We start from the raw sequence: 13,543 nt of genomic DNA, 5'->3' as shown, positions 1-13,543 counted from the left end.
AAATGGTGTGCAGCAGCACACTGGTGTGTCCAGATGCAAATCCAGGTGGGCCGTGGATTTTGTGATGAGTTTATTATGGCAATATTCAACTGGGCCTATAAAAAAAGGCTATGAATTAATTTTAATTGACTGTATTGGTATGTTGTGCACACCCATTTCTTTATAAAGAGGCAAACTCAAGCTAAAAAACGTCATTTAATCTTATTTAAAAACCTAACAGGGAACCTATTTGTTGCCATTCGTGTGTGGAAATTATAAGTGTGTGACACATCACATCATCTTACATTATCTTACATTATTTCCCATTTAAATCGATGTTTTATTGTTGATTTCAAAACGTTAAAAATGAATTCTTGAATCATTTTTGATAAGATGATAAGAGTGATAACATGCTATAGAGGCTATTGTGCACAGATATAAATACAAGTGTGCCTTGAGATTTTGGATCGCTCTCTGGTGAGCCTTAAAAAGTTTGAAAATCACTGCTCTGAACCATCTGAATGCAGTTTGGAGTTTTTGTTGCAAACTAAAAGTAGAATTACAGCCTTGTGGTTTTATGCCTTTGTGAACCAGTCAAGCTGCAGTTACAGTTTACACCCATGTCTGTTCAGACTCAACAGCAGCCATGACAGTTGGCAGTGCTTCAAATATGGAAGTTGCGGCAAAGAAGCTTTATGTTCTAACACATGGATGCTTGACACACATCTTCAGCCTGGCAGCACGGGATATCTGTACAATCGGCACAGTTTTAAAGATGGACACCCAAGATTAGTGACATCAATTCAGTATCTGATCAAATGTCTCCTCTTTTGTTCCTGAGATATGATGTTGAGTAATGGCCAGAGGAGTGTTTTTGCAGAACATTAGGATGTCATAGTGAAGCTGACCTTTGACCTTTTCAATGTAAATATATATCTTTTTATCATTTTTATAAAATTTTGTCATAATTAGCATATGAATTCTTGAGTTATGGCCAAAAACATGATTTGTGAGGTCATAAGGAGCTTCATCGTTGAGTTCAGGTGGATGTTTGTGCCAAATTTGAAGAGATTCCCTTAAGGTGTTTATAGAAATTGCTTTTACGAGAATGAGACAAACATACATACAGACGATAAAACAGATGGAAGTATGGATAGATAGGTATCTCAGCGACATAATGACTCTGTTAACGCCGTGGCTGGCACAAAGGCATAATGACTGTATCAGCAGGGCTCTGCGTCATCGTGACTGCTTTTCCTACTCACCTACTTTTGGCTCATCATGTGTGTTCATGCCACAGCAGGTTACAGCTCTGAGTCACAGCTGCTTACACAGAGCTGTGGTAAGAACGGGGTGTGTTTCCTCATCACTGTGAACAAACACACTTCAGTAAAGGCAAAACCATGAATGGAGGCTGAAAGCTGATGTCAACATTTCCTCTTTCTCGGACCTGATTATTAACATGCCGTGACATGTGCTGACTCCTGACATGTGTCAAATAGGCCTACGTGCCAGGAGTCAGACATGTTTGTTAATTTTCCAGATTTGAATTTCAAATACAAACACTACAATCATCAAAGGGCAATTTCTGCATCAGTGCTTCTACTTTGATACTTCAGGCATATTTTGATGACAATACATCTGTAATTTTGATTGCGTATAATTATTAATGCAGAACATTTGCTTGTAAAAAGTATTTTTCATTATGATATTCCTACTTTGACTTGAGTAAAGGATGTGAAAACTCTTCACACATGAGACTGGAATGAGTGAAACTGTCTAGATAAAGACATTTAAAACCTTTCTATAAGGATGTTAGTATTGCCCTTGATATTATTGCACTTGTATAGCTGGACTCAAAGGAGTCATTGTATTTAACATTTCCACATGTTGAAAGATAACATGTCCTCTAAGCAAAACACTTCAGTTGTGATAATTGTGAAACTCGCTGTCTCAGCGTCACCCAACAGTACCAAAGAATCCCAAGTGTCATATACAAAGGATAGGGGAAGGAAGTGGTGAGTGTGTGTGTATGTATATGTGTGTGTGTGTGTGTGTGTGCTATGTAAGGACAATTACGCATGATTCAGTCATCCGCAACCACACCCAGCAATTATTGGTGATGAGATTTACGGTTACTGAGTGAGGCACTCTGCACTTTCTTGACTCAGTACTGCCATCAAGTGATCAAACTGATGCATGTCAACTTGGGCACAAAGAATTCAAAGACATTTCAATACTGTGGTGCCATCATGTGGGTATGCTTTGAAAGTGCGTGTAAAGGTGCAGGGTTATAAACAGTTTAAGGTCCAGTGTGGAGGATTTAGAGGGATGTATTGGCAGAAATGGAATTTAACGTAATAAGTATGTTTTTTTTAGTGTATAATAACAAATATTTTGTGTTTAGCCTATGTGTTCGCCATGGAAGTTAGCAGCCCCTCTGCGATGAGCTGTATTGGAAAAACACTGATTTTTTAAAATGTGAAACTGCTTTATTCAGAGTTTTTACTACTTTAAATCACCGGTCCGTTTGTTTCGGAGAAGAGGACTCCACTGCAGATAAGCAGCTCCTGCTAAAGAACTCTTGAATATCTGGAGCCGTATTCACAAGGCTTCCTAGTACAAAGAGTTGCACCTAGTCACTTCTAAGTTAAGACTACATCCTTGTAAAGACAAAAGTTATTACCAAAGCATCTTAGCCCTAAAGACAGCTCCTAAGTTGAGACTCTGTAAGGAGCAGAGAAGAGGGTAAGGCCAAAACACACCGGCGGCGGCTCGACGCGCGTCGACGGACTGGAGTGTGCAATAGAAATCCGGTTGACGCCCCGCCACGCGACGCTTTTTGTGTGTATTGGGGGCGGCACTTGACACGCCGCCGGTGTGTTTTGGCCTTAGGGTTAGGGTTTTCTTCTTTCTTAAGCAGAGGAGAACAGAGGCAGGAGAAATATTCCTCAAATGCTGGATGACAATGGCTAAATAAAATGCTGCAGATTATACTGTGCAGGGATAATGTTTGTGGCTGATCTCATTAGAGATGCACCTTCATCTCCCAACCACTGCAGTAATAATATAACGCCAGACATAAAGTCATCACAACACTAAGATCTTTGGCGCCTGGAAAAATGCAACAGTGCAGCAGTGATGACTTGTGTCTGTCTGTCTGTCTCATCCCACCATCAGCAGAGTGATCACACCAACAGTGAGAACACTTTCAGATTCTCATGTTGTGATGCAGTTCATTTCTAATATCCACTGGGAGTCCACACCTTGCAGGCTCACAACCAGTCACATCTGTTAAAAGAATGTGTCATTCCTTGCAACGGGGTCCTCCTCACTAAGGTAAAAGTTTGTGTCCCTATCTTGCTCAAGAGTTGAGAATTCTCCTAAAACACGACTCTTTGCCAGAAATGTTAGGAGCTATGAGAGTACTCCAGAATGTTTGTGAATATGGCTCCTGGATCTTAAGACATCAGAGAAAAAAGCCTGATCAGCTCTGATGTGGACAGTGTCGTACCCACCTCCCATGTACAGCACCCCGCCCCCCCCAGAAAACAGTTACAACATCCCTGATTCTTTGGCTCAAAGCACATCTGAGCCTCTGTGTAGTAATGGTCTTTTATTCAGGCATCACCCTGAGACTAAACTTTACATTTGATCTCCAGTCCTTTGATCCTTCAATGTGATTACTAGGCTACCATTGAAGACTTTATGAAAGAAACCCAACTCAGTTTCTACTTGTATCAGAAAGTAGGATTTACCATTTTATATCCCCTTACCAGCTTGTGACTAACTGTCTCATTCTCCATCAACGTGTTTTTTGTGAAAACCCTAGACTTCCTGAAAAGGGAGAAAAGGCTATTCATAGAGAACAGCTGGATCCACCTCAGCCTTACCAGCCTGTAGAGAGACCACACTGCTTTGTCCAGCGTGGGAAGAGTTTCAGGAAATGATGTAACCTGAAGAGTCATCAGCATATCTGCACTGGAGAAAGGTGGAAAGGTTCAGGCAATTGGTGCACTTGCAGAGTCTATGTAATGTATCTTTACAAGAAATGGTCTGTATCTTTATTGCAGATTTTTATCCTTTTTTATAAGTTTTACCCTTAAATTTACAACTAATTAACCCAATTTATTATTAGCTATATATCATATTACTGTGCATATGAAGAGTAGATATTGTGCAGGTTAGAATATATTTATATTGCAGTGAGTGATGACTGATGATTGTCACTTGTGGTTTATGTGGAGTACTGAGAGCAGTGTCGGTTGTGAGGTCTGACAGCAGCAGGAAGGAGGGACCTGCAGTGTCTCTCCTTCACATGCAGCCTGTCAGTAAATGAGCTGCCCAGTGCTGTCAGAGTGTCCTGCATCGGATGGGACATGTTCTCCATCAGAGATGATTGTTTATCCATCATTTTCCTTTCATCATTCTCCCACCACCCCCACAGAGTCCCAGGACAAAGCTGGCCTTCTCAACCAATCTGTTACGTCTGTCAGCTGTGGAGATGCTACTGCTCCAGCAGACTACTCGGTGGAAGATAGCTGATGCCACCAGAATCGAAAATGGTCCTTAGAAAGAGTCTGCTCTGTCCTCCCTTACACAATGCATGCTGCCGTTCAGTCCTGTTTATTGTTCAGGTGAAGTTGGCAAAATAATCTTAATTTTCATATAAGAGCATTAGATGTGAATTATCTTGTTCCAACTCTTCTTTGAAGGTATAGAGTGCACTGGGGGAAATATTTAAATCCCAGATATTAGGAAGTATTGGATGTCTTGAGGCTTCCCATATTATATACTATAAATAAAATAAAGTAAATGTAATAATAAATCCAATTTTTGATATCATATAAGCATTCTTGTAGAGAATGCAGCATGCTGAGGTCAGTTGGTTAAACAGGGAGGTTCAGCAGAGTGTCATAAGCAGAACTGTCGAAAGAGACACCATGTCGATGGATGACATCACCTAAGGGGAGCATGTATATTGGGAACAAGATAGGACCAAGGATTGACCCTTGAGGCACACCGCACTTGATATGGGAAATGGATGACATGACACTGTTAATCGACAGGAGAACCAGTTTAGGGCAGTACCAGCTACGCCCATCCAGTGCTTAATAAGTCTATCTAAAAGAATGCCATGATCAATTGTGTCAAAGGCCGCACTTAGCAAGAATTGAGCACATGCCTGCGTCAGCATTCATTAAGAGGTCATTAGTGACTTTGAGAAGGGCTGTCTCAGTGCTGTGATACTGACGAGAGGCAGATTGAAACTTATCAAATATGCTGTTGTTATCCACTGCTGCAATTGTCATTTCTAAACCATATCTATTAGTCTGGTGTATGCTGTTTACATATACCAGACACGTGGTTTTAATGACTGACGATTTTAGATTTACAATTTGGGATCAGGAGGAAGAGAATAAATCAATGAATGATTATAATGTTTTACTGCAGATGCAAAGACATGTGAGATCACACTTTTTGGTTCAAACAGAGGGCAGCAGTCATAAGTGTAATATCATTTCCTACCAGCAGGTGGCAGTGATGACCAGGGTTAAATCTGTCATCAGTCATGTGCCTCTAGAAAGCTCTTTGTGTTACCCGCCACTGCACAGCGTTAAATAGTTAAGTTTATATGTCACAAGACTTGGAAACAAAGTGGCAACCCACAAACATGGAGCATAACAACAGAGCATAATAAACTCTGAGCTTATTCCGGAGTAAAAGCATGATAATCGTTAAAAAGTGGGCAGAGCAGGGGGAGACATCACCGCCCACTTTCTGATGATAGCAGGTTGTGCGGCCTCCTCTGTTTTGATTCACAGCTCGGACAGGCGGGGCAGAGATGGCGGAAGACTGGAAGTCCGGGTAACTACTTCAAGCTACCCCACTACTGAGATTAAACTCCGTTGTACTAAATAACATAACGGGGAAGCTGGCAGCCTTACACGGTACTCGATTCCGCCCGGAGGAGATGGAGATATCGGCGGAGGGTGAGGCGGAGGAGCGCAGGTGAGTGACAGCCTGGGCTGGGCTGGGTACCCGGCTAACTTAGCTGTGCTAAGCAGTACTTACAAATGTGTGTGCTTACCAATACAACAAAACTACAATATATACCACAGAGAAATCACTCAGCAGTTAAAGAAAACCGACCAGCATTTATTTCTGGGGCGTCAACTCACTTAAACTAAGCCGTTGTAATGTTAGCTAGCTAACCAGCTAGCTAGCTAAGGGGATTACTGACGCTGGGGTGCTAGCGGCAAAGCTAGGCTAGGCTTGGCTAGGCTAACCTGACATGTCAATGTTTGACAACTTGGAGCAAACACAATTAACGTCATCTGCGAGGCTTGTCAGCCGGTCAAATGTCAAAGGTTGACTGATTGACTAATTGCTGAAAGTTTGTTTGCATTTAAGCAAGTCGTTTCCCCATTTGTTAGCCAACGGCGAGGGCATTTATGACCTAGCATTGATAGTGCTAACTGTCAGCTAGCTTCTAGCTAGGCTGTGCTAACTGCTAAGGCAACTGTCAAACGAAGTTGACATCTGCGAGATGTCTTTGGTTGTATTTTGCATGATATTTACACATTTGAGTTTTAAATTGAAAATATATAATTGAGTTTACAATACTGGGTAATTTAGCAAGTTAACTTTATTGTTTTTATACAAGGTGACATCAAAAATAACTCATTATTAGCTTTCATGGACAACAGTAGTACTGGAAGAGTCAGAGACAGGAAATGCTGCACGTTCACTAGTTTTCTACTGAGTGTGTTGTAACGTAGCCTTTCAGTCTGTAACGTTACAATGCACATACAGTTTACTCTCCCATATTGTGAGTATTGTATTAGTATGGTCCTGCCTTGTTGCGTCATAATAGATATATGGATGATAATGAGCAGGGCTATGACAACTTTGACATCTCTGTTTGTTTGTTTCAGATATGAAGGTCAGACTGTATAAACAAACATGTTTTGAGGCTTCACATGTTGAGTAACGTTACACAACAAACGAAACAGAGTTGATCCTTAACCTCAGCCTTTCTGAGCCTTGTGGAATTTCACTCTCTGATGCTCAACACACACACATGTACAGATACATACACTTAACACAAGTCACACACACACACCTCCTTTGTTGCATAAATGCGTCATGCCCTACAGTATGTGGAGAATGTTCTGTAACGTCCAGCCTGTGTCTTCCTATGTAACATGATGTGATTTGATTAGCTGGGAGCTGAACTCGTGATGCTGCTGCTCAGCACTGCAGCTTGTTGTGTTCATAAGTGTGCTATTCATAGGATTCATAGCCTTTACTTTCCAACAGTCTCTGCATCCACTTCTCTGTCTCAAATGGAGATTGTTAGTATTTGGAGAAAGAAAACGAGGTAATCAGTTTGGCTATATGACTGCATTGTCTACATAAATCTTGCACAAAACAGAGCAGGCCTTGTTGTGTCTTGGATTTAATGTTGGACCTTCATTTTAATTGATCTATTTTGATATGATGAATTATGTTTGGAGGCTTATTCTTCTACCTTATAATGCATTTAAGCATAGTATAATAAATAGATGACCAGTTAAAATAGCCTGTACTTAAAGAATACACCCTCCAGTGTTGGTGTCCTCTGACAGCGGATCCTTTGTCCCATCGCTGCAGCTATGTGACTGGAACTCAATAGCATTCAGCTCGACTGCTGACTTAAGGGAAAAATAGAGGAAGTCCTGGATATGAGCCAGCGCTTTATGGCTCTTAGGGAATGTGACCTGATCGAATTTTGTTTTGCATTCGACACTTTTTGAGCAACAGCTTTCCATAGCTGTATCCTAAAGATAACGTTTGACTTCCTGAACTTGCACATCTTGAACACAGGACTAATAACTTCCAGTTATGATAATCTTTGCCCAGTGACTCCATGCCAACCATTTTTTGTAGTTTGTAATATAGGATATCAACATTGAGACTTGAGGATGGAAGATAACTTTAAAGCTTCTAATGCACACACATCAGAGCTCCTGTAACCTTTTTGTTTCTGGGGAGGAAGCAGGACAGTGTTTATTTATGTATCTGTCTTTTTAGGCAAGGATGTGGTGATACTGCTTGCACATTTATTGAAAGTTAGCACTCCCTTTGAGTCACTGAGTTCAGAGTAAAATGAGATTATTATAACTAACTTGCTGAAGACTTGGTTTTTAATTTTTTTGCTCATGTGAGTAATGATTTAAGCCACAACACTGCTAACATCAGCACTTCTTAACCTCCTTCCTCATTACCAAACTTCCCTCTTCACCCTGTCTCACTCCTTTCTGCTGCTCTGTCTTCCTCACAGGAAGGAGCACTGGAAGCTACTGTCCAGCCTGAAGACCACAGTAGAGGGTCTTTTGTCCACCAACAACCCCAACGTGTGGTCACGTTATGGTGGGCTGCAGCGGCTCCACAAGGACATGAACAACATCCTGAGCCATGGACTAAAAAACGAGCAGGTCAGAACTCAGGAGATGTGACTGACACCACTCCCTTTTTGAGATCCCCTTTTGATCAGATTCCTGATCCTTTTCTGTGTGACGTCCGGCCAGCTCTGACAGAAATGCAGGTCAAAGTTAGCTTTTGGTAAACGTAAGCCTGAAGATCTGCAATAAAGTCCTGTGTTTGAACATGGAGGAGTAAGTGATTCTAGGTGTGTCCCATAACCCCATAATACCACACCATCTGACAACAAACTGCAGTATCGGTCGGCTCAGTATTTCCAGATTACACATGTTACACCTGTGATGTCACATGATGCTTTGGTGGGAATCTGATTGCAGCCGCAGATGCTAAGACAAATGACACTGACAACCTCGATACAGAAGTAATTAAAACTGAAGTTACATTTCCAGTAAATGTTCCCGTCATCAGAGAGTAAGTTATTCACTTACCCGCAGGTTGTCAGGAATGGTCGCAATAGGTTTTATCACATGCTCTACTGCCATTGTGACTATAACCGCATAAGTGCAGTACCACAGTCATGTGATGCTGCTCCTGCGACAAGGTAATCACCACATTTTGTTTTTGTCTTTTGCTGCTACAGTAAATCAATGGAAAAATACACTACCTGATGTCTGATGCAGCCCTTCTGTCTCCAATCCCCATTCTGTAGCCTCTCTCAATGTCCCATCCAAAGTGCTATTGGTTACACGTCACGATTAATAGCCTATCAACACTGAAGGCTGTCGTGCACAGAAAGCAAAAACTGAGACTGGAGCAAGAGCACTTGGAGCTGTGTGTCAAATGTAACAATGGCAGATATTACTAAAGTTTTAATGAACATCACAATCTCTTAATCTAAGTTTGCAAAATAGACCGGTGGTAATGTTATGCAGTTAGTAGTAGTAGTTACTGGATGTAACCTCAGCTGTACGAGTACAAGAACTGCAAGGACATGAAGAGGGAGTGAGACTGCGCCTGAACGCAACACGAGTTGTGATCACATTGTCGTATTTTATAAAAACACAGTGCAGTGATGATACAGACATGTCAAACACCATAATACAAACCTGCTGATGCGCCTTCAGCCCGTATTGGACTGTTCATGAGTCAGGTGCCTTGTCACTCTGTTTGTCACTGTGAGTAGAGAATCCAGTCTGCAGTGTAGTTGGTACACTTCACTGATAAACCAGAGTTACACAGTAACTTTTATGATGATGCACATGTGCATAATGCTCTGTACATAGGGAACCAAATACTGGCAGGGGCACTGTAAAGTCCAATTAAAAAAAACAAAGACCATAAAAAAAGAATACATGACCACGGTGATGTGTTGCTTTTTCACTTTGGTAAGAAAATTCCAAACCATCATTCTGGCAAGTATTAGACAGGTATAACCCATCATTATCAGTCCACTTCCTTAAATACCAACGGGAAATGTGTCACTCTGTAATAGCTTAATGCATTCATGTACTTTCTGTAACTAGGTCATGCTTGTTTTGTGTCGCAGGTGTACTACAAGCAGAGAGACTACTGGCCTTTTGTGTGGTGTGTTCGCTACATCAGCCCCCACCTCGCCTCGCACGTTGAACAGGTAGGATCATTGGCGGCCACATGGATGGTGTTGTGTAAATATTTCCAAGTTCAGTCAGCGTACAAATCTCTTGCATTTGTCACAAGAGGCAAGTTAATGCAAATACGTTCCTAAACAGCACTACCTTGCTCGAGGTTAAGTTTTTTTCTTATGCAGATTTTCATTGTGAGCTGTTTAAACAGTGTATGGTCAACTTCTCTCGAGCTTTCACATGGCAGACTCTACTTTGCAGTGCAGTTTTCATTATGTTTCTAGAAATTTGTTAATATGATTGTGTCAAAAATATGGCACTACCCATAAGCTTAAACAGGTTCCTGCTAACTGAAGAAATAAAAGTCACCGTCAAGCAATCTTTATCAACAATTAGGGCTTTACTGATAATACAACAATCTTGAGGAGGAGAGTGAAATCTGCAAACGCATTTAAAACTGTATATTCAGTATTCTAGGATCACTAGTGTCATGCTTGAACATAAAGGAAAAAGAAATCACTGACGAAACTTACAAAGCTGACTGTGATGAGTTGATAGAGTTTTTTGGCACTGTGGTTTTATTTATCTCCTTATCACATGTCATCTTGTTTCTTGGTTTTGTTTCAGGAGCTTAAAACAGTGTTGGAAATTTTGAGAACTTTTTGTGTTCCACATTTACAGCATGAGGGGGCTGCTGATAATGTTTCAGTTCTTTAATTCATATTCACACTCCACAAATCATGTGCAACCGCATCTTATTCACTGTTATCACTTTAAGAAGAGAATAAATTGGTGATTTATACATTATGAAAGAGTGATGATAGCAATGTGTATTATCCATTTACTGATTTTATATCGTGGTATTCCCACATTTGTTTGTGTGCTCCGCTAGCCACTGTGGCAGCAAACTGTGTTTGACTTGGCTTGTTTGCCAGTAAAAATAGGTGGTGAATTTTTTTTTTTTTTTTTTTTTTAAGATATTTTTTGGGGCTTTTTAGCCTTTAATGGATAGGACAGACAAGCGTGAAAGGAAAGAGGGAGTGACATGCAGCAAAGGGCCACAGGCTGGAGTCGAACCCGGGCCGCTGCGGCAACAGCCTTGTACATGGGGCGCCTGCTCTACCACTAAGCCAAAATAGGTGGTGAATTTGAGAGCCGATCTGCCTTTTGGAAGAGAACAATGGCTAATTCTTTTGTCAAGTTTTTAGTTACATGCACAATAAATACCTGACCCTGTTTACACTGTCAGATGCCTTGGGCAGATTCACTGCACTTCCTGGATTACCTGTTGTCCTACCTGTTTGTGTTGTGGTAATTTGTGGAGAACAGTCACGTTTAACCCCAGTCCAGTGCAACAGTAAAAGTACGTGCAGTAGTTGGAGTCTACACCCTGTTTCCCTAACAGCAGGGCTAACAGTACACTGTGCCATGATTAAATTCTCATGTAACGATTGGTTGGTGATATCTTGTCTCCCATCTCTTAGTTTTTTTTTTTTTTGGAGATGTGTTTTTCTCATTCTTCATTCCACTCATTTTTCACACAGTGTGTAGACTGTCAAGCCAACCGTGTCAGACCTGTCTCTTCACCACTCCCCTGTAGCTTTTTTTTAGGAATAGATCGAGTATCATACAGACTGGTAGACTTTATTGGGCTGCACACAAACAACAGTATGTTTGGAGGAAACAGAATAAGATTTGGAAAAGAGCTTATGATACTGAACAACATGGACCAAAGACATTTCCTCCTTTCTTTCTCACAATCCCTCTCTCTTTCCATCCACAGTTCAGCCACCTGGAGCCGGTACTGACCAGCGGGATGCATAGTGGCGGTGAGAGCTACAAAGCTGAGCGCTGGCTGCTTCACAGCTTACAGGTTCACATGCTGTCCGCTCAGCTCCGACCTCTGCTCCGGCATCTGGGGCATACACGTAAATACTATAATGGTGAGTGTCACATTAAAGCTACAGAAGGTAATTTCTATAAAAAAAAATGTTGTCATATGCTCAGAAACTGTCACCACATCTTGACAGTAATGTATGACATTTGTTAAAAAGTCATGTTCCTTTGGCTCCTCCAACCAGTCAGAGCCTGGAGAAGTCTCTTATGCAGTGTCAATCACTGCTCGTTCACATGCTGCACTGCCAACAACAACATACTTGGCAAAACATATGTGACAAAAAGCTTGTTCTGAACTTCTTCTGTTGTTTTTGCTGTGTACGGTGTTTTGGCGAAGGAGGGTTGGGCAATTTTTCATCACTGGTGTTTTTTTTTTTTTTTCCCCCAGCAATTGTGTTTGCAGAGCTCCTCCTAAATCTGTGTGCTGAGGATATTATGCTTTACTGAGTGAGAGCATACACGGGAGGGGGTCTGTGCACAAGCAGTGATTGACAGTTGCAGTAGAGACTCCTCGGCTCTGATTGGTTATTTCATTTGGGCGTGGTGGATTCTTGCAAATGCTGTTAGGAGCACAAGGAGGAAGCAGAGGAACAGATTATCTGTCGTGTTTTCGGTCCAGTTTAACTTAAAAGACTTTGTTGTAAAGTGTAAACTAAAGTAAGAAGCAGCTAAAATGAGTTTTTCTTTTCCCCTAATTCCCTCGTCATGTTTTCCTGTCCTTTTGTATGACTTATTTCTTCTCTTTTACTCTTCTCTTTGTGTCTTTACTTATGTCCCACTAATTAATTATCTCTCATTATTATCTCTTTGTCTCCCTCTTTGTTTCTCCTTCTCTCCGTCTGTCTGTCTGTCCCTGCCTTTCAGATGATGCCTTTCTGCTGAGTGAGCCCCATGTGACCGCCATGTTCCAGTGTCTGGAAGCTGTGGAGCAGAATAACCCCAAACTGCTGGCCCAAGTAGACACTGTCGGGGTGGGTCTTGTGAGATTACTTGCTGTGTTTATGTCTCATCTATCATCAATTTGTTGTTAACCTTTTGTTCAGTATGTGTTTTTTTCTTTGGTTTCATGACACAATGTTACACATCCTCACTGTCAGTCTTAAGCCCTTTTTACACAGAGATTGCGCTATAGAGCTGCTAGGAAGTCCCTTCTATATGCCGCCTTTGCATTTTTACACAGCACCAAACAACGGCAGCATCATGCCACTCCACTGTGTGATTTTTAGACAGCATGCTGGCATTGCAGAAGCAAAAGAGGCGTGACAGGCGTGACATGTAGCACAACAGTGTCGGCCTCTGCTGTGACATATAACATGCACATCAGCAGCACTTTCTAAACAGTAACAATGGCGTTAACATGGCATCACCAATCATTTATCATCCCTGTTATATGATATCATTGATTTCCCAGTTTATCGGACATTGTTGGCAGCTGTTCTTCTTTGAGTTAGCTGCCAACTGTTATCAGCTACTTTTAATTTTTTAATTTAATTAATTTTTTTTATATACTTTATTAATCCCCGAGGGGAAATTCAATTTTTCACTCTGTTGTCAATTACACACAGGTCCGAGCACACACATGCACAAACTGGACCTATACATGCACTAAGTGGAGAGATGTCAGAGTGGGCTGCCCATGA

The 13,543-nt window shown here is 41.3% G+C and overlaps 1 protein-coding gene across 2 annotated transcripts in view; it reads left to right on the top strand.

The window, feature by feature from the left end:
* Positions 1-5,690: 5,690 nt before the first annotated feature.
* The window catches only part of rubcn (rubicon autophagy regulator), a 28,741-nt gene continuing 20,888 nt past the window's right edge, over positions 5,691-13,543 (top strand). Inside the window, exons 1-5 of one of the 2 annotated variants that reach the window (XM_050054811.1) lie at positions 5,691-5,991; positions 8,306-8,459; positions 9,953-10,036; positions 11,791-11,950; positions 12,768-12,874. In XM_050054811.1, coding sequence (XP_049910768.1) covers positions 5,954-5,991; positions 8,306-8,459; positions 9,953-10,036; positions 11,791-11,950; positions 12,768-12,874 — 543 coding nt within the window. In that variant the 5' untranslated portion in view covers positions 5,691-5,953. The remainder of the gene's footprint in view (positions 5,992-8,305; positions 8,460-9,952; positions 10,037-11,790; positions 11,951-12,767; positions 12,875-13,543) is intronic. The other variant, XM_050054809.1, reaches the window with a different exon arrangement.

This window comes from Epinephelus moara, chromosome 10 (assembly GCF_006386435.1).
Source record: "Epinephelus moara isolate mb chromosome 10, YSFRI_EMoa_1.0, whole genome shotgun sequence".
NCBI classification, from domain to species: domain Eukaryota; kingdom Metazoa; phylum Chordata; class Actinopteri; order Perciformes; family Serranidae; genus Epinephelus; species Epinephelus moara.
Note: the sequence above shows the minus strand (reverse complement) of the source record. Positions and strands in the feature narration are given on the sequence as shown.